The sequence below is a fragment of the Papio anubis genome, chromosome 2 (genome assembly GCF_008728515.1).
Source record: "Papio anubis isolate 15944 chromosome 2, Panubis1.0, whole genome shotgun sequence".
In the NCBI taxonomy this organism is placed as follows: Eukaryota; Metazoa; Chordata; class Mammalia; order Primates; family Cercopithecidae; genus Papio; species Papio anubis.
The window spans coordinates 90,658,980-90,684,257 of NC_044977.1; the positions used below are offsets into that span (position 1 = coordinate 90,658,980).

A 25,278-nucleotide genomic window follows, 5' to 3' on the forward strand; every position below is an offset into this window, starting at 1 on the left:
TAAGAGGAAACCTGCCCAGCCCTTGACCAGCCTCACCTGAACAGTACCTGTATGAATGAGTATAGTCCTTGTCTCCACAGTGAACCACACTTAGCAAACCTGGTCAAGGAGACAGCCTCCCTTTTTCTGGTCCCACAGTACCCCAGAGCAGGTTCCACCTGCCCCACTGGAGTTCCAGACAGCTTCTCATGCCTGCCCCTGTGGGTCACCCCTTTGGGTGGTAAGGCCCTGGGATCTGTGGTTTGAGATGATCCTCCCTCAGGCATGAGCCTCAGAGGCAAACATAGAGAGGAAGTTCAGAGTCCCTGGCTCAGAACTCTGGTGGGCAGGCCTTAAAGGTATTGGGAGCACCCTCTCCAACTCCATCAGCCCAGACCCACCCCTTCTGGCATCCCTACATTCTCTAAGTTGCATTCCAATACCTTTTCCTTGAAGTGTGATGGTGAGGAATAATGAAATAAGAGAAGGGGTTTGCACAGATTGAGTGCTCAGGTAAGGGAACAAGAGGTAGCTGGAACCAAAGCCATAGCCAAGCCTAGGCAGTACTCACTGCCCCATCAGCCACTCAGAGCTAACAGCACAGGGCCTGCAGAGCTGTCTTAGCTATCCCCCCACCAGCCCATGGACAGTGCCGGGGACTACCACTCACTGTGACTTCTCTAGGCAAAGTTTTTTGGAGTAACCATGCTGGGAGCTGGAGGGCCGGGCTGGGGGAGTATCCACATCAAAGGTAGCATTGAGATCAATATCCTCACTGAAGGATGGCCGGCGGAGCTTCAGGTTCACCTCCACAGGGGCTGGGCTGAAGGCAGAGATGACCTGGTTACTTGGGGCCACAGTGGTAACCCAGAAGGACAACAGCTCCTCAAGCATCAGAGACAACTCAGCTCCAGGGATCTAGAGCCCACTCCTGACTGAAGGCCACCCCTCAAGAAAGCCCTACTCTCAGCCAGGCACAGTGGCTCGTCCCTGTAATCCCAGCACTTTGGGAGGCCGAGGTGGGCGGATCATGAGGTCAGGAGATCGAGACCATCCTGGCCAACATGGTGAAACCCTGTCTCTACTAAAAATACAAAAATTAGCTGGGCGTGGTGGCTCGTATCTGTAGTCCCAGCTGCTCAGAAGGCTGAGGCAAGAGAATCGCTTGAATCCGGGAGGCGGAGGTTGCAGTGAGCCGAGATTGCGCCACTGCATTCCAGCCTGGCAACAGAGCGAGACTCTGTCTCAAAAAAAAGCCCTACTCTCTAGAGAACAAACCACTTGACTCAGTCCTTTGCATAGTCATGGGACCAGTGAAAGTCTGGAAGACAAAGAAAGAAGCAAGCCAAAACCCAGAGAAAACCTAAATGTATAAATAAAAGCCTACTGCCCTTTGACCACATAGCCTCATGTCTCAGAATGCAATGTAAGGAGCCAGTCAGAGATGTCACCACAGATTGATGTGGAGGGAAGGTCTCCCTTCCTCTCCCTGTGATGTTGCTACTTACCCCGGCAAATGGTACAATATTAGAAACCATCAAAATGATTCCCTAGGGGACTGGCAGTCATAGCTTAAATATGACGTAGGCAAAAAGTAGTGTTTCCAGAGAGTAAATTTAATAACATGGGGAAATGTTTGTATGCTAGATTTATTTATTTATTTTTTTTGAGACGGAGCCAAAATCGCGCCACTGCACTCCACTCCAGCACTCCAGCCTGGGCGACAGAGCAAGACTCTGTCTCAAAAAAAAAAAAGCATGCAACAGTAATCCCTGATTGCACCACTGCACTGATCCAGACTCTGTCTTAAAAAAATTTAATTTGGCCGGGTATGGTGGCTCACGCCTGTAATCCCAGCACTTTGGGAGGCCGAGGCAGGCAGATCACGAGGTCATGTGATCGAGACTATCCTGGCTAACACGGTGAAACCCCATCTCTACCAAAAATACAAAAAATTAGCCGGGCGTGGTGGCGGGCGCCTGTGGTCCCAGCTACTTGGGAGGCTGAGGCAGGAGAATGACGTGAACCCAGGAGGCAGAGCTTGCAGTGAGCTGAGATCCGGCCACTGCACTCTAGCCTGGGTGACAGAGCAAGACTCCATCTCAAAAAAAAAAAAAAAAAAAAAATTAATTTAATTTAAAAGGCACACAAAACTCCACGTATAGTGCAATTACATGATTTGGCACCCCCCCCCCCACCACTCCCAACCCCACCCCCACATGCAGAAAAAGGAGTAGAAGGAAATATTCCACATGTCAACTGTAACTACCTCTATAATTCCCTATTTTCCAAATTCTCAATGAGTGTGTTTTTACTTTTATAACAGGTGGGTGTCGGAGGGGGGAGTGAAGTTTTATTCTATTAAAAACTACAGCCCACAGGATTCTTCCAGCCCACCCAGACCTGACAGGGCTCCCCAGCTCCTGCCATACAAGGAGAACCCTGGGGAGTGGCAAGGGTAGCTCCAAAGATGCCTTCTCTCTTCCCTTCCTCAGGAACTTTTCAGGGCTGCACCACAGTCCCACTCTCACTGGGATGTACATATCAGAGGGAGGAAGGCTACCTGCATTGATCTGGGTGGCTAAGCAATCCAGGCAACCTGGACTATTTCTTCCTTCCCTGTCCAGGACCCTAGAAGCTCTACTTCTGTCCTTGCCTGCAAGTGAAAATGAAGGCTGCACAAACCCACCTCAAACCAACTCCAGGCTGGCTGCTTCGCTTCCTCCTCTGGGAACCACAGCAGCCAGGACCACTCATGCCATCTTTTTTGCAGTATCCATATTCTGCCACCATTTACCAATCCCAGCAAGTTGAGGCTCAGGTTAGGAAAGATAAACTCAAGAGGCAGGCAGGATCTTGCTGGGTGCTGTGAATTTTATCCTCAAGGTGGCTCAAGGCAGGACTTTCTTTTTTTTTTTTTTTTGAGACGGAGTCTCGCTCTGTTGCCCAGGCTGGAGTGCAGTGGTCGGATCTCAGCTCACTGCAAGCTCCGCCTCCTGGGTTTACACCATTCTCCTGCCTCAGCCTCCTGAGTAGCTGGGACTACAGGTGCCCACCACCTCGCCCGGCTAGTTTTTTTATATTTTTTAGTAGAGACGGGGTTTCACCATGTTAGCCAGGATGGTCTCGATCTCCTGACCTCGTGATCCGCCCATCTCGGCCTCCCAAAGTGCTGGGATTACAGGCTTGAGCCACCGCACCCGGCCAAGGCAGGACTTTCTACTCCCAGCCATCCCCTAAGGCGTTGCCTAGTGGTGCCCAAGCTCAAGGCAAGCCAGGCTTATTCACTTGCACCTCCTGGTCATCCACAACACTAAACTCAAGACTCAGGAGGTTCTCACGGTGCCTCCTTCACTCCCCATATCCACATCTGGATCATAAGGACACATTTCTTCTTCTCTTAGACTATTTTTTTTTTTTTTTGAGATGGAATCTCACTCTGTTGCCCAGGCTGGAGTCCAGTGGTGCGATCTCGGCTCACAGCAAGCTCTGCCTTCCGGGTTCACACCATTCTCCTGCCTCAGCCTCCTGAGTAGCTGGGACTACAGGCACCCGCCACCATGCCCAGCTAACTTTTTGTATTTTTAGTAGAGATGGGGTTTCACCGTGTTAGCCAGGATGGTCTTGATCTCCTGACCTTGTGATCTGCCCACCTCGGCCTGCCAAAGTGCTGGGATTACAGGCGTAAGCCACTGGGCCCGGCTTTCTCTTAAGACTGTTTCTATATTCTTCTTCCTTTTTTTTTTTTTTTTTGGAGACAGAGTCTTGCTCTGTCACCCAGGCTGGAGTGCAGTGGCCGGATCTCAGCTCACTGCAAGCTCCGCCTCCCGTGTTTATGCCATTCTCCTGCCTCAGCCTCCCGAGTAGCTGGGACTACAGGCGCCCGCCACCACGCCCGGCTAGTTTTTTGTATTTTTTTAGTAGAGACGAAGTTTCACCATGTTAGCCAGGATGGTCTTGATCTCCTGACCTCGTGATCCGCCCGTCTCGGCCTCCCAAAGTGCTGGGATTATAGGCTTGAGCCACCGCGCCTGGCCTATTCTTCTTCCTTTATGAGCTTGAAACCTGTTTCCCCTTCTGCCAGGGGTCCACTTTCTTTCCTTCCCACCTTCTGTGTGTCCTATGAGGAAGAACCTAGGGCTTAGTAGTCCTTCCCTCACTGGTTGAGGCTGGCTTGAGGCCCTCCTGAGTGACACTATCACCCTTGGGACACGCACCCATGGTCAACTTACAGGGCTTCATGCCAGATGCCTCAGCGGGTCAGGTAAGACACTCAAAGCTCCCCTTTCCAGAACATAGCTAAGGCCTTGAGCAGCTCATTGCCTGTGTGGCATGGGATTAGTCAATGTCTCCTCCATGAACTCATGGCTCCTGGCGGCCTTACCCTACCCTAAGGAAAGATCTCCCTGGCTTTCTCCAGCCTAGAGTTCAGGGGCCCTTGGGGCCCATAAGAGAGATCTTCCTAACACTGACTTTGTAATTGGGGTGGTGGCTACCTGCTGATGCCTCCCTAAAATGACAGATATGAAGGGTAATCCTACTGCAACAACTAGAAAGGGCAACCACCATCAGCCCCCAGAGATTTCCAAAAAATTCTGGGAGAGAAAGCATGGCCAGGGGACAAGAGACTGACACAGCAGCCAGAACCCACAAGGAGGGGTCCATAAAGGCAAGGGAGGGCCTTGCAAAAGCATTAAACAGGCCTGAAAACTGGAACACTGATGAAATTGTGAGCTTGGCTCCACCCCATCCTAATCTGCATTGGTAGAACACTAGGCAGTCAGGCTGCTGCCCTGGGCCAATAAATAAAAGAGCTTTTCTCAAAGACACTAAACAAACCATGTAGAGTGACCTAGGGCAGTCAATATTATTGGCCCCAACAGTAAAGCTTTCTGCATCCTGGGTTCAGGTAAGACTCAAGATGATGTGAGCTGTCTGCACATCTCCCCCAAACCCTACCCACATAGGTTGGCCTCCAAAGTAGCCAAGGACTACCAGGTATGGGAGAGGAGCCCAGGAGAAAGTCCACGGTGCACAATTACTGACTCTGATACAAAGAGAAATATGAGACCATAAAACAAGAACATCCCCCATCTCTACTAAAAATACAAAAAATTAGCCGGGCATGGTGGCAGGTGCCTGTAGTCCCAGCTACTCAGGAGGCTGAGGCAGGAGAATGGCATAAACTCAGGAGGCAGAGCTTGCAGTGAGCCGAGATTGCGCCACTGCACTCCAGCCTGGGCGACAGAGCGAGACTCCGTCTCAAAAAAAAAAACAAAAAACAAGAACATCATGCTTTGCAAAACAGACATACCCAAAGAGCAAGAAAGAATGCTTGCAAATTTAAAACATGAATACTGCCAGGCACAGTAGCTCACGCCTGTAATACCAACAATTTGGGAGGCTGAGGTGGGAGGATGGCTTGAGGCCAAGAGTTCAATATTTTTTTTTTTTTTTTGAGACGGAGTCTCGCTCTGTCGCCCAGGCTGGAGTGCAGTGGCCGGATCTCAGCTCACTGCAAGCTCCGCCTCCCGGGTTTACGCCATTCTCCTGCCTCAGCCTTCCGAGTAGCTGGGACTGCAGGCGCCCGCCACCTCGCCCGGCTAGTTTTTTGTATTTTTTAGTAGAGACGGGGTTTCACGGGGTTAGCCAGGATGGTCTCGATCTCCTGACCTCGTGATCCGCCCGTCTCGGCCTCCCAAAGTGCTGGGATTACAGGCTTGAGCCACCGCGCCCGGCAAGAGTTCAATATTGACCTGGGCAACATATTGAGACTCTGTCTCTACAAAATATAAAATTAAATAAATTAACTGGGCATTGTGGCACATGCCTGTAATCTCAGCTACTTGGAAGGCTGAGGTGGGAGGATCCCTTGAACCCAGGGGGCGGAGGTTGCAGTGAGCCGAGATCATGCCACTGCACTCCAGCCTGGGCAACAAAGCAACACCCTGTCTCAAAAAAAAAAAAAAAAAAAAAAAAAATTTAAATTAAATATGATTACTGATTCAGCCTTAAAAAGGAAGAAAATTCTAATACATGCTACATAGATAAACCTTGAAGACATTATGCTAAGTGAAATAAGTCAGTAATAAAAGGACAAATATTGTATGAGTCCACTTATATGAAGCTCCTAAAGTAGTCAAATTGATAGAGATGGAAAGTAGAAAGGTAAGTGAAGGAGCTGAGGAGAAAGGGGATAGGAGAGTTACTGTTTAATGGGTATAGAATTTCTTTTTTTTTTTTTTTTTTTGAGACGGAGTCTCGCTCTGTCGCCCAGGCTGGAGTGCAGTGGCCGAATCTCAGCTCACTGCAAGCTCCGCCTCCCAGGTTCACGCCATTCTCCTGCCTCAGCCTCCCGAGTAGCTGGGACTACAGGCGCCCGCCACCTCGCCCGGCTAGTTTTTTGTATTTTTTAGTGGAGACGGGGTTTCACCATGTTAGCCCATGTTGGGATGGTCTCGATCTCCTGACCTCGTGATCCGCCCGTCTCGGCCTCCCAAAGTGCTGGGATTACAGGCTTGAGCCACCGCGCCCGGCCTGGGTATAGAATTTCACCTTGGGGAGATGAAAACATTCTGGAGTGGGATGGTGGTGATGGCTGCACAGCAAGTAATTGTACTTGACGCCACAGAAATGTACTTAAAAATGGTTACGATGGTGAATTTTGTTTATATTTTACCACAATAAAAAATATTGCTGCCGGTCGCGGTGACTCAAGCCTGTAATCCCAGCACTTTGGGAGGCCGAGATGGGTGGATCACGAGGTCAGGAGATTGAGACCATCCTGGCTAACACAGTGAAACCCCGTCTCTACTAAAAAAATACAAAAAAACTAGCCAGGCGAGGTGGCGGGCGCCTGTAGTCCCAGCTACTCGGGAGGCTGAGGCAGGAGAATGGCGGGAACCCAGGAGGCAGAGATTGCAGTGAGCTGAGATCCGGCCACTGCACTCCAGCCTGGGCGACAGAGCAAGACTCCGTCTCAAAAACAAACAAACAAAAAATATTGCTGCAGTAAAAAGTTATAAAAATTAAGAAGTTTCTTAAAAAACCTAAGAAACTTCTTAATTTTTTTTGTTTTTGTTTTTGTGACAGAGTCTCGCTGTCATCCAGGCTGGAGTACAGTGGCACGATCCCAGCTCACTGCAACCTCCACCTCCCAGGTTCAAGCCATTCTCGTGCGTCAGCCTCCCAAGTAGCTGGGATTATAGACATGCACCACCACACCTGGCTAATTTTTGTATTTTTAGTACACCCACCATATCCAGCCAGAAATTTCTTAATTTTCCTAATTTTAAATCAAGAAATGGTGGTGGCTGGGCATGGTGGGTCACACCTGTAATCTCAGCACTTTGGAAGGCCAAGGTGGGAGGATCGCTTGAGGTCAGGAGTTAAAGACCAGCCTGGCCAACATGGTGAAACTCCGTCTCTACTAAAAATACAAAAAACTAGCTGGGCATGGTGGAGCGTGCCTATAATCCCAGCTATTCGGGAGGCTGAGGCAGAAGAATCGCTTCAACTCGGGAAGTGGAGGTTGCAGTGAGCCAAGATGGCACCACTGTACTCCAGCCTGGGCGACAGAGCAAGACACCGTTTCAAAAAGAAAAGAAAGAAAAAAAAGGAAATGAAAGGAAAGGAAAGGAAGGGGAAAGGAAAGGAAAGGAAGGGGAAAGGAGGGGAGGGGAGGGGAGGAAAAGAAAAGGTGGCTAACACCTGTAATCCCAGCACTTTGGGAAGCCCAGGCAGGAGGATCGCTTGAGGTCAGGAGTTCAAGACCAGCCTGGGCAATAAGTGAGACCCTGTCTCTACAAAAAATTAGTTGGGCATGGTGGTGCATGCCTGTAGTCAATCCCAGCTACTCAGGAGATTGAGGCAGGAGGATCACTTGAGCCCAGGAGGTGGAGCTGCTATGAGAAAATTTACTGAAGTTTACCAGCTTCTTCATCAACCTCTTCCCTGGATGCTGAAAATGTTCTACTAGACCAGATTTCCAAAGTGGTTGCTTCAGATAGTTTCAGCCAGCTCAACTGTTGCCACAGAGAGATGGATTCCTGGAGCTTTCTACTCTTCCACCTTCCTTGACATGACTTTTTTTTTTTGAGACAGGTCTCACTCTGTTGCCCAGGCTAGAGTGCAGTGGCGTGATCATCGCTCACTGCAGCCTTGACCTCCCAGGCTCAAGTGATCCTCTCACCTCAGCCTCCCAAGCAGGTGACCCAAGAAAACTTAAGACTTCTTCCAGACCTCTGTAGTAACACATTAGCAGTCACAGGAGAAAGGTAGAGGCAGTCTTTGAGGTCACTTGTAGTTGTGAGGGTCTTGCCATCAGAACACAAAGAAGACAGGGCAATGCTATTGCTGAGGATTCAACAACCATTTTTGAGAGCTTGAGGCTCTGAGTTTAGAAGATGCCGTGCCTAGGATGGGCATGGTGGCTCATGCTTGTAATCCCAGCACTTTAGTCCCAGCTATCCAGGAGGCTGAGGCAGGAGGATCACATCACCTGAGCCCAGGAGGTCAAGGCTGCAGTGAGCTGTGATCACACCGCTGCACTCCAGCCTGGGCAACAGAATGAGACCCTATCTCAAAACAAACAAACAAAAACAAGAATAGACTGTGCTGGTGCTGTCTAATGCCTAGTTAAAAGATGGGCTTTTGCTAAAAACAAACAGATCTGCCACCGTAATTTTTTTTTTCTTTTTCTTGGGACAGAGTCTTTCTGTCACCCAGGCTGGAGTGCAGTGGTGCGATCTTAGCTCACTGCAACCTCCACTTCCCAGGTTCAAGCGATTGTCCTGCCTCAGCCTCTCGAGTAACTGGGATTACAGGCGCCCACCACCACACCCAGCTAATTCTTGTATTTTTAGTAGAGATGGGGTTTCACCATATTGGTCAGGCTGGTCTCAAACTCCTGACCTCAGGTGATCCCCTGACTCAGCCTCCCAAAGTGCTGGGGTTACAGGCATGAGCCACCGTGCCTGGTCTCTCAAGAGAGACAGGGTCTTACTCTGTCTCCCAGGATGCAGTGCAGTGGCACAATCATAGCTCGACTCTTGGGCTCAAGTGATTCTCCTGCCTTGGCCTCCTGAGTAGCTAGAACTACAAGTGTGTGCCACCATGTTTGACTAAGTTTTAAGTTTTTTGATACAGGGTCTCATTATGTTGCCCAGGCTGGTCTTGAACTCCTGGACTCAAGCAATCCTCCCACCTTGGCCTCCCAAAGCGCTGAGATTACAGGTATGAGTCAATGCACTCAGCCAATCACTTCGATAGTTATGCCCAGAAAAATACTGGAGACAAAAATGAATGAAGTCATCCTCATGTGGCTTGATGACAAGCCCAGCCCAGCTTATGAAGGTTTGTCAATTTAGTGTCCTGATGGCCTGAAAGCCAAGGGAGAACATTGTTGTCTTCCCTGTACCAAATGGGCTACAGGCCCTGGCATGAAGCTTACTCAGAATGAGGTGGGCCTGTCCCCAACTGGGAGCTACAGACCAGATTCTATAATGTAGTATATAGCTGGTGGGCTGTGGGCTTAGCCATCGAAACTCCCAGCTCATCTATCCCACTGGAACATAAGCTCCAAGAGAACAGAGAAGGCCTGCCATGCAGTGGGCACTCACCAAGGACCTGCTGTAGGAGTCCAGGCCTTCCAGCACACTGAAGAGGTAAAGAAAGTAAACAAAAGCAACTAGGCATGGTGGCTCTCACCTGTAATCCCAGCACTTTGGGAGGCCGAGGCAGGTGGATCAGGAGGTCAGGAGATCGAGACCATCCTGGCCAACATGGTGAAACCCTGTCTCTACTAAAATACAAAAAATTAGCCGGGCATGGTGGTGTGCACCTGTAATACCAGCTATTTGGGAGACTGAGGCAGGGGAATTGCTTGAATCCAGGAGGCAGAGATTGCAGTAAGCCAAGATCATGCCACTGCACTCCAACCTGGCAACAGAGTGAGACTCCATTAAAAAAAAAAAAACACTGGGGCCACTGACAGGAGTTGTGTGCCTTCTATCTGGGTCCTTGCTGGGGACTTTCGGCAGGCAGGAAGTAGCCTTGAGGATGCTCTCAGCTAGTCTGTTTCTGTGAAACTCTCAGGAGCAGAAACAGATGCCCATGCTTGCGGCGACACCAATCCTTCTGCCTCTTGGCTCCCTCTGCTGGCAGCTTTAAAGCATGCACTCCTGGCAGTAGGGGAATTATTTTAGAGTGGTTTCATATTTGTTTCAAAATCTAGGGTGGACAGATATATGTGGGGAGCTACTCCATAAACAGGATGCCCCAAGACAGTCAGTGCTCCTGCCCTATTCTCAGACCACTTCTAGGTCCTCTGGCCTTCTCTGGCCTCTCCATGTCAGAGACTAATTTGCTTCAAAGCTGCCTGCCAGCTAAATCTTGGCTGGCTTCCAGGGCAGGTTGTCTGCAGACATCAGGTCCACAAAGGTCACCCACCCCACCAAAGCTAGAAGGAGTAAAGACTGTTACCAGAAAGCTCTCCCACCTTGTGACCCCTGTACCGCCCAAGGCTCAACAAACCTCTCTAAAACCAGGCGGTCGACAGTCTCATTGGCCACTGGTGGCAGGTTCAAAGTTTCCTGCAGCATCATTAGCTTCTTTTTCAGGCTCTTGGGGAGGGAAAGAAAAGTGTGTGAGAGAAAGGCTGAGGCATCAAGTCCAGAGATAATGCAGAGGACATGACTAGCATGCATGAAAGGCCGGCCCACTGGGAACAGAGCAAGGCCTGATACCCCATTATTAGGCTCAGGAGGCCAAGCCCCAGCTACAGTCCCTCCTCTGATGAGGGACCTCAGGGATGTAAGTACAGGACAGACTATGAGGGAAGACTCATGGTGCTATCTGCCCTCTGTTGAGGAGGCCCAGGTTCCAGTTCAGACCAGGGCCAAGGGGCACACCCTCACCCAGGAAGATGCAGGGGCCCAGAACCACCACTGACTGGTGCAAGGGTCCTGGGCAGAGATAGCCCAGCCCTGCTTTGGGAGGGCACACAAACCACCCCTCATTCCTGTCAAGCCAGGGATGTTCCTCACCATGATTTCCTTGTCAGCACTCTGTAAGTCCTTCTGGGCTGACTTCAGTTCTAACTTGGCCTGATCCAATTCAGAGTAGACTGTCTGCAACTATAAGAAAGTGTAGGGAGTGAAGGACAAGCCAAGTGTTAGCCTTGTTCCCTGCCCCCTCCTGCTGCTCCCCAGTGAGTGATCAAGGTAGCCTAGAGTCTAGAAGAGACTAGGGGTATGGGAAGAGATCCCAGCTCTCTGAGGCTAGGCCTCAGTCTGGCAAGGCACATCCGGAGCTGCCCAGAAGCAAAGGCTGCTTCCTACATCCTGCAGCCTGTGGCTGCACCATGCCAGAAGTAAAAGCAGCTATGCTGACCGAATCAGGTTCCAGGAGCCCTCCTACTCCAGACATGGTGCAAAAATAGGCCCCTGACGCTGTCACATTTGGGGCCTGTGCTCTCCAGCCAGCTGAGCGGTACCCAGGAGCTGGGAAGAACAGAGGGGAGCATGAGTGTCCACATGTTGGCAGACACCTCTGTGATCTGTCTATCCCTACTGGACAAGTCACATATTCAGACCAATGCCCAGTAAGGACTGGTAACAAATCTCTATAAGTCATCCAGCTGCCCCAGGGAGTCAGCTGTGCCATCAGGTCCCATGGCCTTGCTCAGGAGACCAGAGTGAGCATGACAAAAGGAGAGCCGCCTCTCCTTCAACCCGTGTTCACTGCTAAGTTACCTTGCTTCTGGAGGAAAACAAATCCTTCCTCAGCTTCTCAGCCAGCTCCCCTGAGGCCTTCCGTGCCTCTTTTAGATTCTCGTACTCTCTGCAATGTGGCCATGGAAAGAGATGCCAGAAAAGAACACCTGCAGGTCAGACTGAGCCACAGCACTAATCTAACACAAAGCACTGCCCAACCCCTCAACTCATTCTCATTCCTACTTTGACACCTGAGCCCAGTAAGTACCAGGTGGCACTGTGGAGGGTCCTGCAGAGAACGCAAGGAAGTGACTCTTTCCTCCTGCCTGTCCTGCAGGCACTGGTGACTTGAGAGGGCATGCAGAAAGCCCCAGTCTCACTAGGGGGCCCCCTAAACCACCTGGTATTTTTTTTTTTTTTTGAGACGGAGTCTCGCTCTATCACCTGGGCTGGAGTGCAGTGGCCGGATCTCAGCTCACTGCAAGCTCCGCCTCCCAGGTTTACGCCATTCTCCTGCCTCAGCCTCCCGTGTAGCTGGGACTACAGGCGCCCACCACCTCGCCTGGCTAGTTTTTTGTACTTTTTAGTAGAGACGGGGTTTCACCGTGTTAGCCAGGATGGTCTCGATCTCCTGACCTCGTGATCCGCCCATCTCGGCCTCCCAAAGTGCTGGGATTACAGGCTTGAGCCACCGCGCCCGGCCTACCACCTGGTCTTAAAGGAAGCATCTTGGACCCTCTATGCCTCTCAGCTAAGTGACCCTCCACCCTTCCTGCCAACCTTACACCCACCAGAGTAAGAATACGAGTTTGATCCAAGCCAGGCAGGATCATAGTGCTAAAGGGGAACAAGCTCTAGATATCAATCACAATGGGGCTTATAGCTCAGAGAGCTAGGTCAACTCCCTTAGAAACAGCACTTAAGATTCACACTCAGGCCGGGCACGGTGGCTCATGCCTGTAATCCCAGCACTTTGGGAGGCCGAGGCGGGCGGATCACGAGGTCAGGAGATCGAGACCACGGTGAAACCCTGTCTCTACTAAAAATAAAAAAAATTAGCCGGGCGCAGTGGCGGGTGCCTGTAGTCCCAGCTACTCAGGAGGCTGAGGCAGGAGAACGGCGTGAACCTGGGAGGGGGAGCTTGCAGTGAGCCGAGATCCCGCCACTGCACTCCAGCCTGGGCAACAGAGCGAGACTCCATCTCAAAAAAAAAAAAAAGATTCACACTCAATCCTCTCAACAATCCTATGAGGCAGGTCTACTACTATCTCCATTCAGGAAGCTGAAGGTCAAAGAAGCCAAGAAACTGGCACCAGGCCACATAGCTGCTGAGAGGTGGAATCAGGGTTCAAAGGCAGCATGGCTCCAGAGTTTGCCCCTTAGCTCTATCTGCTTTACAAGAGATGGGAAGCAATGACATGGCGGGAGCCCCATGGCCTATCTCCTGTGTTTGCTGAGAGGGGCCACAGTACGCACTTCTTGAGAGACACACAGTACACAGCCAGCTGTTCCACCGCTGACTGTCCCACACCCATGTCTCGGATCATCTCCTCCACCTCTGGGCGCTGGCTCTGGAGTAGAAGCTCAATCCTGAAAAACACACCCAGCCCACGGCATTTGCAATCTGGAGGCTGATGGGTAGGTACCCAGTGCAGCTCTGCCTTCCTTTGCTGCCGTTGCTAAGGTAACAGGCTAGGCTGCTAGGATGTTTAGCAGGTGGGTGTGCCCAAGGAAAGGCCCCACAGCAGAGATGAGCATAGCTCCAAGGATGCTGCTGAGAAAGAAGAGGTGCTGAAAGAGGGTCTCAAGGTGAGGGATTTCCTGGAGAGAGGTTCCTGGAGGGAAAAACCCACCAGGTCATCTGGCCACAGGCAACAGAGACAGGGAGGAATGTGGCAAGGGCTCCCATTCCTTAGAATGGTGGAAGAGTTCATAGAGGCTAAGATCTGTGCCCACACCCAGCTGACCTCAGCCCTCCATGGCCTATGGAGATTCGAGCCTCGGACATGACCCAATCCCACTCCCTGTTGCAGTCATAAGAACTTGCAGGCCCTGGGGGCAAAGGCACAGTGCAGGACCCAGCTCCAAACTCACTGCTCCATGGTCTTCATCTTGCTCCTGAGTCGGCGGGCCTCCTCTTGCGCTTGTTTGGTCTCATCCTGCTGCTGCTCCAAGTACTTCATCTGCTTCTGAAAAGCAAATACACCCATATCTGATGCTTGGAGGCCCTCAGGAGCCATTGCTAAAGTCACTAGGAAAACTGCTCCAGAACTCTCTGCAGCTTATGTTTTGAAAATGCTGATAACCATGTACTCCCAAACCCCAGGAGGTAAAGCTCCTGGGTCCCACTCTCACTTGTGCTTCTGCTAAAAGGCTCTAAGCCAGCTGCTTCTTCACCTCCCTGCCTGCTTCCTCCTGAAAGGTTTCTTACAGTAGGCACAGCCCACTGCCAGCATTTACAGGCCCACTGTGGGCTGCCAAGGTCCAGTGGTCTGGGCCTCATGGTACATGTTGTGCAGGTGGCTGAAGAAGTCCAGAGCACAAACCCAGGCCTCACCATCCACCACCCAGACCCATGGACAGTTGCCAAGAATGAAGAATTGAGCCAGGGGAAGCTGGCCAGCCTACCTTCAGCCTAAGACCACTTGTCTCTGACCTGAGAATACCATTAGAGACTCCTGCTCTGTAGCCAGGTGCCAGTTTGCTCCCTCCCACCAGCCAGACCATGTGATCCAACCCAGCCCCCAAGCAGGAACAGAGACAATGAATATCCTGGGGCCTTGTCTGTTCACAAGGATGGCTCCCTTTCCCTTTCAAATGGCATCCAGCAAGGACTGCTCCTGCCTACAAGGCCAGAATATCAATCATGGGTTCAGATCAATCACCTCTCATGCCCCTTGGAGAGCAAGAGGCTCACCAACCCAGGCTGATGCAAAATTCATCTAGGTCTAAGACTGTTCACTCTGCAGACTTTGATCTGGCTGGTCAGCTCAGCACAGCTGACTTCAAAGGCCCTTGCTCCTCCCTAGGGTGCTGTTTGATCTGGCTCAGGAGAGCAGCCCAGCCAAGGACTGGAGTGCTAATGGAAGGTTCTTCAGGCTGGCCTCATCAGTAGAGTATGAACCACTTTTGGAAACATGGCCCATGAGCTCTTAGTTGAGCATCCCTTCTGTGAGGTACTGGGAAGGCCTTGCCTCTTCAAACTACCTAGCACAAAACCCCAAGTATAGCCAACATGGTCCTTTTCTTATGGGATGGATGGGTACAGTATGGGAGGGCAAGGGGAAGAAGTGATTTGCCTCTATTTTACAACTCCCCAAACCAAGGTATTGACTGAAGCAGAACCAGAAGATAAGCCCAGAATGGGGAGTCCAGTTCTGGGGCAATACCTCCCCACTAATTCTGTACCCATAAAACCTGAGGACCTACTTTCAGTGTAGAGCACAGCATCTCGGCCTTGCCCAAGGCCTGCTGCAGAGATACCACAGTAGCATTGCGTTCTTCCAGCGTGTCCCGCAGATTGTCGATGATGACCTGGCTGTCTCGTTTCTCCTTCTCTGGAGCAGGGATAGTGGGTGGGGGAAAGGGAAAGGCCTGTCCATCCATCAGCATAAGAACTTGGGCCCTTGGCTTCAGTGCCTGATCCCTTAGGCAGGTGAGAAACAAGACTCAGAGCTGAAAGCTGGGTGGCCCGCTTCCTTCTCTGGGATGTGCCAAACCACAGAAGCTGAGCCAGAGCCTTCATTCAGGTAAAAGCCCACTTTCTGCTGCTTGAACTACTTAGGAAAATTTTTTTTTTTTCTGAGACAGAGTCTCGCTCTGTGGCCCAGGCTGGAGTGCAGTGGTGCGATCTCGGCTCACTGCAAGCTCCGCCTCCCGGGTTCACACCATTCTCCTGCCTCAGCCTCCCGAGTAGCTGGGACTACAGGCGCCCGCCCCCTCACCCGGCTAGGTTTTTTTTTGTATTTTTTAGTAGAGACGGGGTTTCACTGTGTTAGCCAGGATGGTCTCGATCTCCTGACCTCGTGATCCGCCCACCTCGGCCTCCCAAAGTGCTGGGATTACAGGCGTGAGCCACCGCGCCCGGCCAGGAAAATATTTTACTGCCCACTCCCCACCCCTCATGGGTCCAGTTAGTTCATCATCCCAGGACTCAAGCAGGTTCCAGTCAAACTCAGCTGCTGAGTCCTCTCCCAAAGATATTCTGTCCCATCAGGTAGCCCCCTCCCATCTTGGTTCCTGGGCAAGAAGCTGCACTCAGAGACAAGAGGCTCACCTGGTCTAGGTGAACAGCTTCAGTCACCTCCCTTCCCTCTCTTTTTCTGCCAGCCACAAGAGCTAGCAGGACTCTTGGACATACAAAGCAGGGAAAGGCCCTGGCTCTCCCAAACAGTTTGAAACCTTCCTCCTAGGGCCCCCTTCCTGCAGCATCCAAGTCAGGGGCTTCCCAGTACCCCCTGTCTCTTGCTAACTCACCTTTCTGGGAAAGTTGGGCTCTGATATTGTCCAGTTCATTCTGAAAGGCAATACCCACAATAAGCAGCAGGAAAGCATCATAGCCGACCTCCACGTTGTCTCCCATAAGGTTGTGGGGAGCCCCAGGATTGAACAATGAGGCCTTCTAGGGCATGAATCCTGCAGTGCCTCAAGGCCAAGCTAAGCCAACAATGGAAAGATAAGCACTGCTTTAGCTCTATGTGCCCTTTTGAAAAGTAGGTAAAATGGAGGAATAATCTCAGGGACAAGGCCCCAGGACAGGTAAAGAGGTAGAATAGTGGAAGGGAAGTAAAGTTGGGTCCCTGTGATCAGTCTCCATAGCAGAAGCTTCTGTCGCTTCCTTGGCCTCATTCCTCTGTTGGTCTCATTCCCTCTGGGTATCAGCTGCCTCACCAGGGACACACAATAGGAATGGCCAAGGACCCTGGGCCATTACTCCTCCTCTCCCACCCTGGGTCTTCCTGATTCATAGTCTACTTTCCTCCAAGCTCTGAACTGGCTCTGTGTACCACAGTCCTTCTAGACCTAGGATCAAATGGAGGTAGGTATGCCAGAATAGCTTTGTACTCCTGGATGAAATCTCCCATGTGTCTAGTCTCTAACTAGACTGTTGTGAGGATCAAGTGAGCCTCTCAAAGCCCTTGCAAATGTTCCACAGCCATGCCACAGAATCACTGAGAAGCTGTGGCAGAATTGAACCCAGTTCCTATTCAGGATGCCAGAGAACTCAACATCCCCATGAGCAAGAGAGATGCCTGCTCCATAACAAAGAAAGCCAAGGACTTTTACAAAACTGAAATGCTTGACCAAGGGTCCATGGTGGTAGCTAGATGGAATCCAGGCAAATCTTACTCTAGATCACTCATCTAAGGTCAACAGAAGACTCAGAATTTCACATGTGACCAACAGTATGGCCCAGGCCCAGTGGGTAAACAAGACCCTGCTGTCAAACTCTCCACCCAGGACTCTGGGGGCAGGAGCTTCTGGTGGCTGGGCTGGTTAGTATAGGCTGAACAGCTGGGAGTGGAAGTGGTGGGTAAGGAAGAGCACGCAGGGGCTGCCTGAGAACAGATACTAGGCCATGGCTGCTGCACCACTACCCATAGTCCTCTGGCTTCTTCCACACTCCAGCAGGGGCTTCCAAGCCCTTGCTCCAAACTACCCAAGATGGTGCTACCTGTCTCACAAACCTGGCTTTGAAAGCTGGAAATAAATGAAACTGCCTTTGTTGCTTTCATCACAGGGAAGACACTACTTAAAACTGGGAGCAGTTACCATGACGATGAACATGCTTGCTCTAAGCACAAAAGCTCCATGTTCCTGAAGCAGTGAGGTTCCAAGGACATCATGACATCCTGGGGCCAGAGCCAAATGAGCTCTGATCTGACAGATACCCAGTAAATTAACCCTCAGAGTCCAGGGATCATTTGTGAATCCCAATCCAACTTCCTCAAGAGTTCTCTGCCAATGCAGCCTGCTTGCACACAAAAAAAGCTAAATTTTAGGTTAGGAGGAGAAGCAGTAGATTTACAGGAGGGAAACTACCCACTTTCGCCTCCATTCCCACCTGAGCTGCAAATCTTGATTCCAAGAGCTCTGGTCTGGGGAAGGCCCAGGCATCCGACTTTACACCAAGCTCCCTAGGTAATTTTTTTTCTTTTAACTTCTTTTATTTAATAGAGATGGGGTCCCATGTTGCCCAGACTGGTCTTGAACTCCTGGGCTCAAGTGATCTGCCCACTTTGGCCTCCCAAAGTGTTGGGATTACAGGCATGAGCCATCACGCCCAGCCTCCCCAGGCACTTTTGAGGCACAGGCAGGCTAGGGAACACTGAGTCCAAAAATCTTCTGTGACTGGGGAGTAGAAGAGTTTTCTAATCTGTCACTAACTATCCAACCACCAAAGTGGGCTATACAGGATGGCTGTAGGTTCTTTAAAAGATGAGGAAACAAGACCGCAGGAGAGAATTAAGGTTGGAATTGACCTGAAATCACAAGGGGAGGGTTTACAGTCAAGCAGCTCCCCTATTCCCTCACAGTGTATTTCTCTGATGACTGTGTCTCATCACTTGTCCACTGCTTTTTGTGTCCCCACCTTGAAAACTGTACCAAGTCTCACCTCTATAACTTCATCTCCATGCTCCAGGAACCCTCCACTTATGTGGAAATAGAAAGTGAACTCCCAGGCCAGGCACAGTGGCTTATGCCTATAATCTCAGCACTTTGGGAGGCCAAGGTGGGAGGATTGCTCCAGCTCAAGAGTTCAAGACCAGCCTAGGTAACATAGCAAGGCCCTATCTCTACAAAAAATTTTTTTAAAAATTAGGGCCGGACACAGTGGCTCACGCCTGTAATCTCAGCACTTTGGGAGGCCAAGGCAGCTGGATCACTTGAGGTCAGGAGTTCGAGACCAGCCTGGTCAACAAGGTGAAACCCCGTCTATACTAAAAACACAAAACTAGCCGGGTATGGTGGCACGTGCCTGTAGTCCCAGCAACTCAGGAGGCTGAAGCAGGAGTATTGCTTTAACCCAGGAGGCAAAGGTTGCAGTGAGCCAAGATCACGCCACTACACTCCAGCCTGGGTGACAGAGTGAGACTTCATCTCAAAAATAAATAAATACATAAAATAAAAAAATTAACCGAACATGGTGGTGCACCCCTATAGTCCTAGCTACTAGGCAGGCTGAGGTGGGGAGATCCCTTGAACTCAGGAGTTTGAGGTTATAGTGAGCTATGATTGCACCACTGCACTCCAGTGTGGACAACAGAGTAAGACTCTGTCTCTTAGAAAATAAAAAAAGAAAGAAAGTGAACTCCCAGAGGGCTTAGAGTTCAGTAGAATCAGATAAATTCTAGGTACCTTTAAGAATTCTGCATCCAAGACATTCTCCTCCTCCTGGGCAAGATCAAAGAAGAGCTTATTGATAATGGTTCTTTTGCCAACCTGGATGGGAGAACAAGATAAGAGTATGATTGTGTAGCTGGGTCATGCGCAAGGAGGAGAGTGTTGTACATGGGTCTGACTACCTGTCTGACATGCATGTCAGGCCTGTTCTCAGACCTAACTTTTCAAAGTACATCCTTTAGAGTCAAAAGACGTCTTTACCCCTGCAGGTACCCCAGGCTGGGGCTGCTGGTTTGGTGGTCACTGAAGTCATATTACTACAGACCTACATGGTTAAGTGCTCAAAAGATACCTGAACTCTAGGTGCTGAGTCATTGAGGAAAAGACAGTGAAGGAGGCCAGCCAAATCTATCCAAGTGAAAACTGGCCCAGGCAACAAGTCCATCTGCCAGCTACCTGTGGGTGTAAGCAGGCCCCCCAACCAACTCAAGGACACAAGTGCAGCTCAACTGGCCTTAAACCAGAAGGGTCCAAAAAGGTCAGATATATTGCAGTTTCAGAGCTCTTTTCACATTCCTGTTGTCTAAGGAGATCTCTTCAGTTGATGTGGTTCCACCCCAATACTCTCACCTGGATTCGGCACTGTGGGCAGGTCCGACTTGGTGCTGTCTCGAACCACTGAATTAGGCTGGAATGAAAAGCAGAACAATAGATTGATGAGCCCTGGTTTCTCTGGGGACATAAGCCAGGCAAACATTCTCACCACGAAAGGGTTTGTTCTGCTCCTCCTTGACCCAATGCCTGCCCAAATAAGAGGGCAGCAGCACGGACAGTTACAGAACCTCCCTCAAGGCCTGACGGGTACTCAGGACTCCAGCCAGCTGGCCCTTTTTTTTTGGCCCTTTTGGCTTGGCCAAAAGCAGTCCTTCAGGCAACCTTCTGGGCTTTGACTGGGGTTGGGAAAGATATAGTCAAAGCTCAGGGGCCCTCAGGGATGGGGACTCTGATAACACTCCCATTTTAAGCTGGAATCCCAAAGACTACACTTTCAAGGTGAGGATCAACCAGAAATAAAAGTAAGTAAGGGTACAAAAATAAAGTTAGATATAATGAATACAATCTAGTATTTGATAGCACAACAGAGTGACTACAGTCAATAATAATCTACTGTACATTTTACAGTAACTAAAAGAATATAATAGGAATGTTTGTAACATAAAACAATGATAAATGCTTGAGGTGATGGCTACTCCATTTACCCTGAAGTGATTATTACACACTGTATCCCTGCATCAAAATATCTCATTAATCCCAGAAATATGTATACCTACTACGTACTCATAACTTTTTTTTTTTTTGAGATGGAGTCTTGCTCTGTCACCCAGCTAGAGTGCAGTGGCGCCATCTTGGCTCACTGCAACCTCCACCCCCTTGGTTCAAGCAATTCTCCTACCTCAGCCTCCCAAGTAGCTGGGATTACAGGCATGCGCCACCACGCCCAGCTAATTTTTGTTTTTAGTAGAGATGGGGTTTCACCATGTTGGCCAGGCTGGTCTTGAACTCCTGACCTCAACTGATCCACCTGCCTCAGCCTCCCAAAGTGCTGGATTACAGGTATGAGCCACCATACCCAGCCATAAAATTTTTTTAAATTGAAATTTGTGTTTGTTTTTTTGTTTTTTATAGAACAGAGACAGGGTCTCACTATGCTGCCCAAGCTGGTCTCAACTTCTGAGCTTAAGTGCTCCTCCCACCTCAGCCTCCCAAAGTGCTGGAACTACTGGCGTGAGCCACTGTGCCCAGTCAAAGAAAAGTTTTTCTTTTTTTTTTTTTAATTTTTTTGAGGCGGTCTGCTCTGTCGCCCAGGCTGGAGTGCAGTGGCGGGATCTCAGAGCTCCGCGCTCCGCCTCCGGGGTTCGCCATTCTCCCTGCCTCAGCCTCCCGAGTAGCTGGGACTACGAGGCGCCCGCCACCTACCGCCCGGCTGGTGTTTTGTATTTTTTAGTAGAGGCGGGGTTTCACCGTGTTAGCCAGGATGGTCTCGATCTCCTGACCTGAAGTGATCGCCCGTCTCGGCCTCCTAAAGTGCTGGGATTACAGGCGTGAGCCACCCGGCGCCCGGCTAAAAAGTTTTTCAATTAAAAAAAGTGAGGCGTGGTGGCTCCGCGCCCTCCTGTCCAGCATCCCAGCACTTTGGGGAGTCGAGCCCCAGGTGAATCGCAGTCAGGAAGATGAACCATCCCGATAACTGCGGTGAAACCCCGTCTCTACTAAATACAAAAATTAGAGGAGTATGGTGGCGGGCACCTGTAGTCCCAGCTGCTCGGGAGGCTGAGTCGGGAGAACGGTGTGAACCCGGGAGGCAGAGCTTGCAGTGAGCCAAAGCCAAGATTGTGCCACTGCACTCCAACCTGGGCAACAGAGCGAGACTCCGTCTAGAAAAAAAAAAAGTAAGTAGTGGTAAAAGCAAAACATAGCTCAGCTTTGCATCATCTATGCAGGTGGTCTAGCAAAGCTCAAGCCTTAAACTTTAATTAGTCTTCTACTAGTAGACTCCCCTACTCCTAGGGACCAGGGAGAAACTAAGTCCTCTCTGGAAAATGATACCATCATCCTGGCCTCAAATATTCCTATAAATACATTTTCTTTTCTTTTCTTTTTTCTTTTCTTTTCTTTTGAGATGGCGTCTCAATCTGTCACCCAGGCTGGAGTACAGCGGGGTGATCTTGGCTTACTGCAACCTTCGCCTCCCAGGCTCAAGCGATCCTCCCACCTCAGCCTCCCGAGTAGCTGGGACCACAGGCTTGCACCCACCACGCCCAGCTAAAATTCCTGTAAGTTTTCAAATACCATGTACAACGTATAATCAAGGGTAACCAGGCACAATGGGATACTACACAGCAACAATCAATGAGTCTACAACTAAGAACAATATTATGAATAAATCACAAAAACATAACACTTAGGAAGAGAAGCCAGACACAAAAAGTTATATTCTGTATGATTCTATTTATACAGAGTTTAAAAGTAGGCAGGCCAGGCCCAGTGGCTCACGTCTGTAATCCCAGAACTTTGGGAGGTCGAGGCGGGTGGATCATGAGGTCAGGAGTTTGAGACCAGCCTAACCAACATGGTGAAACTCCATCTCTATTAAAAATAGAAAAATTAGCCAGGTGTGGTAGCACGTGCCTGTAATCCCAGCTACTTGGGAGGCTGAGGCTGAAGAATTGCTTGAACCTGGGAGGTGGAGGTTGCAGTGAGTCAAGATCGCGCCACTGCACTCCAGCGTGGGGGACAGAGTGAGACCCCGTCTCAAAAAAAAAAAAAAAAAAAGTAGGCAAAATTCATCTATGCTCTCAAAGTCAAGACAGTAGCTATCTTTTTTTTTTTTTTTTTTCTTGGCCTCCCAAAGTGCTAGGATTACAGGCTTGAGCCACCGCTCCCAGCCAATAGCCTGCGTTTTCCTGTTTTCTTTCTTTTTTTTTTTTTTTTTTTCAAGGGAGGCGTCTTTTCAGACAGGGTCTCACTCTGTCACCCACGCTGGAATGCAGTGGAGCAATCACAGCTCACAGCAGCCTCTACCTCCCAGGCTCAGGTGATGATCATCTCAGCATCCCAGGTAGCTGGGACCACAGGCACATGCCACTATGCCCGGCTAATTTTTTCAATTGCTTGAACCCAGGAGGTGGAGGTTGCAATGAGCCAAGATCGAGCCATTGCACTCCAGCCTGGGCGACAGAGTGAGACTCTGCCTCAAAAACAAATAATAATACAGGATACAAAAGTTAATGGAATAGAGGCAATGTATGAAGAGATAATGGCTCATAATTTTCCAGCACCTATTACAGAAATTGCTTCACACGGCCGGGCGTGGTGGCTCACGCCTGTAATCCTAGCACTTTGGGAGGCCGAGGCGGGCAGATCACGAGGTCAGGAGATAGAGACCATTCTGACTACCACAGTGAAACCCCATCTCTACTAAAAATACAAAAAATTAGCCGGGCATGGTAGTGGGCACCTGTAATCCCAGCTACTCAGGAGGCTGAGGCAAGAGAATGGCATGAACCCGGGAGGCGGAGCTTCCAGTGAGCCAAGATGGCACCACTGCACTCCAGCCTGGGTGACAGAGCAAGACTCCATCTCACAAATAAATAAAATAAAATAAAGTAAAGTAAAGTAAAATAAAATAAAATAAAATAAGCCAGGTGAAAAAAGATATACCATGCAGTCACCAAACGAGAGCTGAAGTGGCTATACCAATAGCAGATAAAATGGACTTTAAATTAGACAAGATAGGCCGGGCGCAGTGGCTCACACCTGTAATCCCAGCACTTTGGGAGGTCGAGGTGGGTGGATCATGAGGTCAGGAGTTTGAGACCAGTCTGGCCAACATAGTGAAACCCCATCTCTACTAAAAATACAAAAAAAAATTAGCCGGGCATGGTGGTGTGCGCCTGTAATCCCAGCTACTCAGGAGGCTGAGGCAGAAGAATCATGTGAACCCGGGAGGCGGAGGTTGCAGTGAGCCGAGATTGCGAGATCGCAACACTGCACTCCGGTCTGGGCCACAGAATGAAACATTTTTTTAAAAAAAGAGAGACTTTGAATTAAAGTTACAAGAGACAAAGAAGGCCAAAGAAGAACATTAACAAAAAGTTCAATCCTGCAAGAAAAAACAATTATAAACTCCAGCCTGGGCAACACAGCAGCATCCTGTTTCAAAAAAAAAAAAAAATTATTACAAACAAAAACTTTATTTAAAAACATACAATTGGCCAGTCGTGTTGGCTCATGCCTGTAAACTTAAGCTCTTTGGCAGGCCAAGGAGGGTGGATCGCTTGAGTACAGGAGTTTCAAACCAGCCTGGGCAGCATGGTAAAATCCTGTCTCTAAAAAACAAAATTAGCTGGGCATGGTGACATGCACCTGTAATCCCAGCTATTTGTGAGGCTGAGGCAGGAGGATCGCTTGAGTCCAGGAGGTTGAGCAGAGATTGCACCACTGCAGACCAGCTTGGGCAAGACAGAAGGACTCTGTCTCAAAAACAACACCAACAAAAAAAATTCCACACATACACCAATTAAAACATTCAACAATAATGTAGAAGAGCTATTCTAAGCTCTTTGAGTTGCCTGGGAAAATGAGAAAGGTGTTGATTAACCTTGAAATTGGTAAGTTAAGGATACATACCTTAATTTCTAGGATAACCACTTATAAATGGAAATGGGGTACATAACGTCCAAACTAACTGAGGGAAAATGGAGAAATACAGAATATTTAACCAATTCCCACCAAGGCAAGAAAGGAGAGAATAAGATATAATAGGCAAGACAAAACAGAATCAACTAAAGACAATAGATTTACTCTTCATTTAATCAGTAATTGCAACAATTTTAAGTAGACTAAATGGTTCAGTTAAATACAAAGATTATCAGACTGGACTTTTAAAAGTCCAACTAGGCCGGGCGCGGTGGCTCACGCCTGTAACCCCAGCACTTTGGGAGGCCGAGATGGGCGGATCATGAGGTCAGGAGATCGAGACCATTCTGACTAACACGGTGAAACCCCGTCTCTACTAAAAATACAAAAATTAGCCGGGCGCGGTGGCGGGCGCCTGTAGTCCCAGCCACACAGGAGGCTGAGGCAGGAGAATGGCGTGAACCCAGGAGGCGAAGCTTGCGGTGAGTGGAGATTGCGCCACTGCACTCCAGCCTGGGAGACAGAGCAAGACTCCTTCTCAAAAAAAAAAAAAAAAAAAGGTCCAACTAAAGGCTGTTTCCCCAGGCTGGGCGCAGTGGCTCACGCCTGTAATCCTAGCACTTGGGAGGCCAAGGTGGGTGGATTGCTGGAGTCCAGGGGTTCGGGACCAGCCTGGGCAACATAGCAAGACCCCATCTCTACTAAAAATACAAAAAAAAAAAAAAAAATTAGTCGAGCATGCTGGCAGGCACCTGTAGTCCCAGCTACTTGGGAGGCTAAGGTGGGAGAATCACCTTAGCCCAGGAGGTCAAGGCTGCAGTGAGCTGAGATGGCACCATTGCACTGCAGCCTGGGTAACAGAGTGAGACCCTGTCTCAAAATAAAATAAAATAAAGATCTTTGGGGTAAGCTAAAGTAATTTTTAATATATAAAAAAAGAAATAAATGCTGTTTTCAAGGGATACATGTAAAACACAAGTACACAGAAAAGTTTAAAATAAAAGGACAGGCCCTAGCACTTTGGGAGGCCAAGGCGAGTGGA

At 49.6% G+C, this 25,278-nt stretch overlaps 2 protein-coding genes across 13 annotated transcripts in view; both read right to left on the reverse strand.

The window, feature by feature from the left end:
• The window catches only part of DAG1 (dystroglycan 1), a 500,879-nt gene that overhangs the window by 339,911 nt on the left and 135,690 nt on the right, over nucleotides 1-25,278 (reverse strand). The window lies entirely within an intron of this gene.
• TRAIP (TRAF interacting protein) overlaps nucleotides 1-25,278 on the reverse strand; it is a 40,463-nt gene that overhangs the window by 13,724 nt on the left and 1,461 nt on the right. For 3 of the 5 annotated variants that reach the window (XM_017955447.3, XM_009200748.3, XM_003894409.4), the window contains exons 2-11: nucleotides 19,668-19,725; nucleotides 19,053-19,136; nucleotides 16,170-16,209; nucleotides 15,123-15,250; nucleotides 13,788-13,882; nucleotides 13,170-13,283; nucleotides 11,733-11,820; nucleotides 11,025-11,114; nucleotides 10,513-10,601; nucleotides 650-802 (exon numbers count right to left, since the gene is read on the reverse strand). In XM_017955447.3, the coding sequence (XP_017810936.1) occupies nucleotides 650-802; nucleotides 10,513-10,601; nucleotides 11,025-11,114; nucleotides 11,733-11,820; nucleotides 13,170-13,283; nucleotides 13,788-13,882; nucleotides 15,123-15,250; nucleotides 16,170-16,209; nucleotides 19,053-19,136; nucleotides 19,668-19,725 (939 nt within the window). The remainder of the gene's footprint in view (nucleotides 1-649; nucleotides 803-10,512; nucleotides 10,602-11,024; nucleotides 11,115-11,732; nucleotides 11,821-13,169; nucleotides 13,284-13,787; nucleotides 13,883-15,122; nucleotides 15,251-16,169; nucleotides 16,210-19,052; nucleotides 19,137-19,667; nucleotides 19,726-25,278) is intronic. The other 2 variants (XM_009200747.3, XM_021934388.2) reach the window with 2 other exon arrangements.